We start from the raw sequence: 3649 nt of genomic DNA on the forward strand, positions 1-3649 counted from the left end.
CTGCCTGCTTCCGAGTCTGTCCTCTCCTGCTCCTGCATGTTGCCCGGGACCCAGATGATTGCATTGATGCAATCATTTAGGTCCCAACTCCCGGTATGGAAAGTAGCAGCAGAGGAGAGCAAAGGAGCAGACAGAAAGGTACAGGGGCAGTGGCATGTGTGTGGAGGGTGGGGGTGGTGTGGCATGGTACAGTGGCAGTGGCCCAGGTGGGGGAGCACAGGGTAGTCCAGTCATGCCCAGGGCCTGGCTGTGTCTCTCAGAGGCCCTGGCTCTCAGGAGATGCCTAGTGGTCAGTGCAGTGGACTGTACACAAAGGGACCCAGGTCCAAATCCCACTTTAACTAGTTCTGTTTTGGTGGAAATTGTGATCCCTCCAAAACAAAATGCCTATTGTACCTACATATAGGATACACCTACAGGCGTGAAGGCTATTGTAGTGGTGTACAGTTAGGTACAGTTGTTTTTTTCTGTGCCTGGAGGGCTCACAATACATAATAGAGTTAAGGTGATATTTGTACTAGGGTGTCATTTGTTCACTGTACTAACCACTAGGCAGCCTCTTTGCTCTTCAGGGACATCTGTGTGACCATTTTTGTACAAATGATGTCAGGCAGATGTTTTTGTCCTGCTTTTTTGGCATTCATATTTTGGACATTTTGGTTTGGAACAGGTGGCTGTTATTTTGGACATTTTCAGTGCTAGAGCGTCCTTCTCACATATTTTTGAACAGGAAATCCCAACATTTTTCCTCTTTGAAAATGGCTACGAGATGGATTTTTTTAAAATGTAATGTACTGGAGAAGGGAACTTAGCACCTGCTTTTGTTACTTGGCAATAGATTTGGGGTGTGTGCCCTGTAGGGCACTGTTCCCTCTAAACTGTGCGGGAGTCCTCCAACAGCATTGCTTCAATATAATGTTTTCACTCACTTGGGACTGGCAGATTCTTTGGAGTCCAGAAGAGTTTGCCTATCCCTCACTATTGAAAATGTGATTGTGAAACAGCTCTCCCCACTGACAGCAATACTTCCACACAGCTTAAAGAACTACTACTTCTACTACTTATCATTTCTGTAGTGCTACTATATGTATGCAGCGCTGTACACTTGAACATGAAGAGACAGTCCCTGCTCAACAGAGCTTACAATCTAATTAGGGCAGACAAACAAGATAAATAAGAGATAAGGGAATATTAAAGTGAGCATGATAAAATAAGGGTTCTGAACAAGTGAGTAAGGGTTAGGAGTTAAAAGCAGCATAAAAAAGTGGGCTTTTAGCCTAGATTTGAAGACGGCCAGAGATGGAGCTTGACGGACCGGCTCAGGAAGTTTATTCCAGGCATATGGTGCAGCAAGATAAAAGGAACGGAGTCTGGAGTTAGCGGTGGAGGAGAAGGGTGTAGAAAAGAGAGATTTACCCAGTGAACGGAGTTCCCGGGGAGGAATGTAGGCAGAGATGAGAGTGGAGAGGTACTGAGGAGCTGCAGAGTGAATGCTAGAGTGAAAGCTAACAGAGCTATATGATGTGCCAGGGGCGTAGCCAGACCTCAGCGGGAGGGGGGCCAGAGCCTGAGGTGGGGGGGCACTGTTTAGCCGCCTCCCCCCACCACTGACCCCCCCCCCCGCTGCCGCAACCACAAATCCCCTCAACTGCCACAACCGCAAACCCCCGCCGCTGCAACCGCAAACCCCCTCCTGCCACCGCAACCACAACCCCCCCGCCACCGCTGCATCAGGTACCTTGTTTGCTGCCAGCGCCTTCGTTGTGTGATCATCTGTTTCTGATGCCTTACGTCCTGCACCGTGCATGTAGCCCCGTGCAGGATGTAAGGCATCAGAAACAGATGATCACACAACGAAGGCGCCAGAATCGACCAGCATTGAAGAAGACTCTTCGGCTGGCGGGGTTTGGGGACCCCTGCCAGCAAACAAGGTACCTGATGTGGCGGCGGGGGGTCAAATGTAGAGGCAGCCTTGGCGTAATCTGTGGAGGCCCATGCCCCCGTAGCCCCATGTAGCTACGCCCCTGGGCATGGTCAAAAATTTTCAGTTTGTTTCCCCCCCCAAAAAAAAAATTTTTTTTTGGACTTGTTCTGATTTGTTTTACATGTTTTAATAAAAATTACATTCGCAAGCACAATAATTCAACACATACTAGACTGTAGGTTAACATCAAATCAACTTAGCACACACTGATTTTTTTAAACATATGTTAATGATCCAAATGTGCACTAATAAATGCAAATCTTCTGTGCCCTTTATGCCCATATCTAGCAACATCCCTAAAAATCACTGTTAACCACTTTTCAGAGTGCTCTGGTACTATCTGGAAAGTCTGGTCTGTGATGCCATAGCCATGGTTACGATAACTGAATACTTATAGGAGTTATCCAGTTATTTCCCTTTAAATAATGGGCCTGCCCTTTTTCTGTCAAACTTGGTTTTCTGACTGGGATTATTTTTGGTATTTGTCTAATATTTGTTTCTGTTTCATTCTTACAGGTAAAGACTTCAGCTATAATGGAAAGAAAGAACCAGAGCGTGCCCATATTTTATATGATGGGATTGCCGAATCGCCCAGAACTCCAGCCCCTATTCTTCACCATCTTCCTTGTTATCTACATAGCAGCTTTGATGGGAAACACTGTGATCTCTACCCTTATTGCTATTAACTCTCGCCTTCATACTCCCATGTATTTCTTTCTCATTAACTTGTCCATCTTAGACATCTTTTGCACAACAGCTGCTATTCCTAAGTTTTTACAGGTCATCCAGTCAAAGGAGAAAACTATATCCTTCCATGGTTGCATAGCTCAGATGTGTCTCTTTTCCGGAGTCTTAAGTACAGAGACCATCCTCCTGACAGTGATGGCATATGATCGCTATATTGCTATATGCCACCCACTGCATTATGCTACCATAATGAGTAGGAAGACTTGTATTCTTCTGGCTGTAGCTGTCTGGGTACTTGGGTTCTCGAATTCAATGGTGCAAACCAGCTTAATTCCAAGGTTAAAATTCTGCCAGCGCAACATAATTCACCATTTCTTCTGTGAAATCCCTGCAGTATTAAAGGTGGCCTGCTCAGACACTTATGTCAATAACATAGCAATTATAATTGCAGATGTTCTATTGGGCATGGTTTGCTTCCTTTTAACAGTTGTATCATACACATATATCATCTCAACCATATTGAAACTTCGTTCTGCAGAGAAAAAGAAGAAAGCCTTTTCTACCTGTGCATCACATATCACTGTTGTGACACTGTTCTATGGAGGTGTTATCTACACCTACGTTCGACCTGCTTTCAACAATGTCCTGGAGGCTGACAAAGTAATATCTGCATTTTATGTCATTGCCTCCCCTGTGCTGAACCCTATTATTTACAGTTTAAGAAACAAAGAAGTTATCAATGCTCTTAAAAAATTGCTGGGAATAAACTCGTGACCATAATAGTAACCATTTAAAATGTACTATTTAGTTTTGTTTTTAATTTCATATTTTGCCTATGATCTCTCAGTGAATTGTAATAAAATAGAACAAGTAAAAATGTATAACAATGAAAGGTAGAATATATGCACATAGAAAGAAGAGTAAAAATACTTAAATACTAGTCATTGGGGGAGGGTGGATTGAGGCTCAATTTGCATC

At 44.1% G+C, this 3649-nt stretch overlaps 1 protein-coding gene across 1 annotated transcript; it reads left to right on the forward strand.

Annotated features, from left to right (window-relative positions):
* Window positions 1-2518: 2518 nt before the first annotated feature.
* Window positions 2519-3445, forward strand: LOC115461263 (olfactory receptor 13G1-like). The gene has a single exon (XM_030190974.1). The coding sequence runs from the start codon at window positions 2519-2521 to the stop codon at window positions 3443-3445; it is 927 nt and encodes a 308-aa protein (XP_030046834.1).
* The last annotated feature ends 204 nt before the right edge of the window (window positions 3446-3649 follow it).

This window comes from Microcaecilia unicolor, chromosome 1, assembly GCF_901765095.1.
Source record: "Microcaecilia unicolor chromosome 1, aMicUni1.1, whole genome shotgun sequence".
NCBI classification, from domain to species: Eukaryota; Metazoa; Chordata; class Amphibia; order Gymnophiona; family Siphonopidae; genus Microcaecilia; species Microcaecilia unicolor.

Coding starts and splice junctions, on each gene's coding strand:
- LOC115461263 (XM_030190974.1), top strand. CDS start 2,519: ATGGAAAGAAAGAACCAGAGCGTGCCCATATTTTATATGATGGGATTG.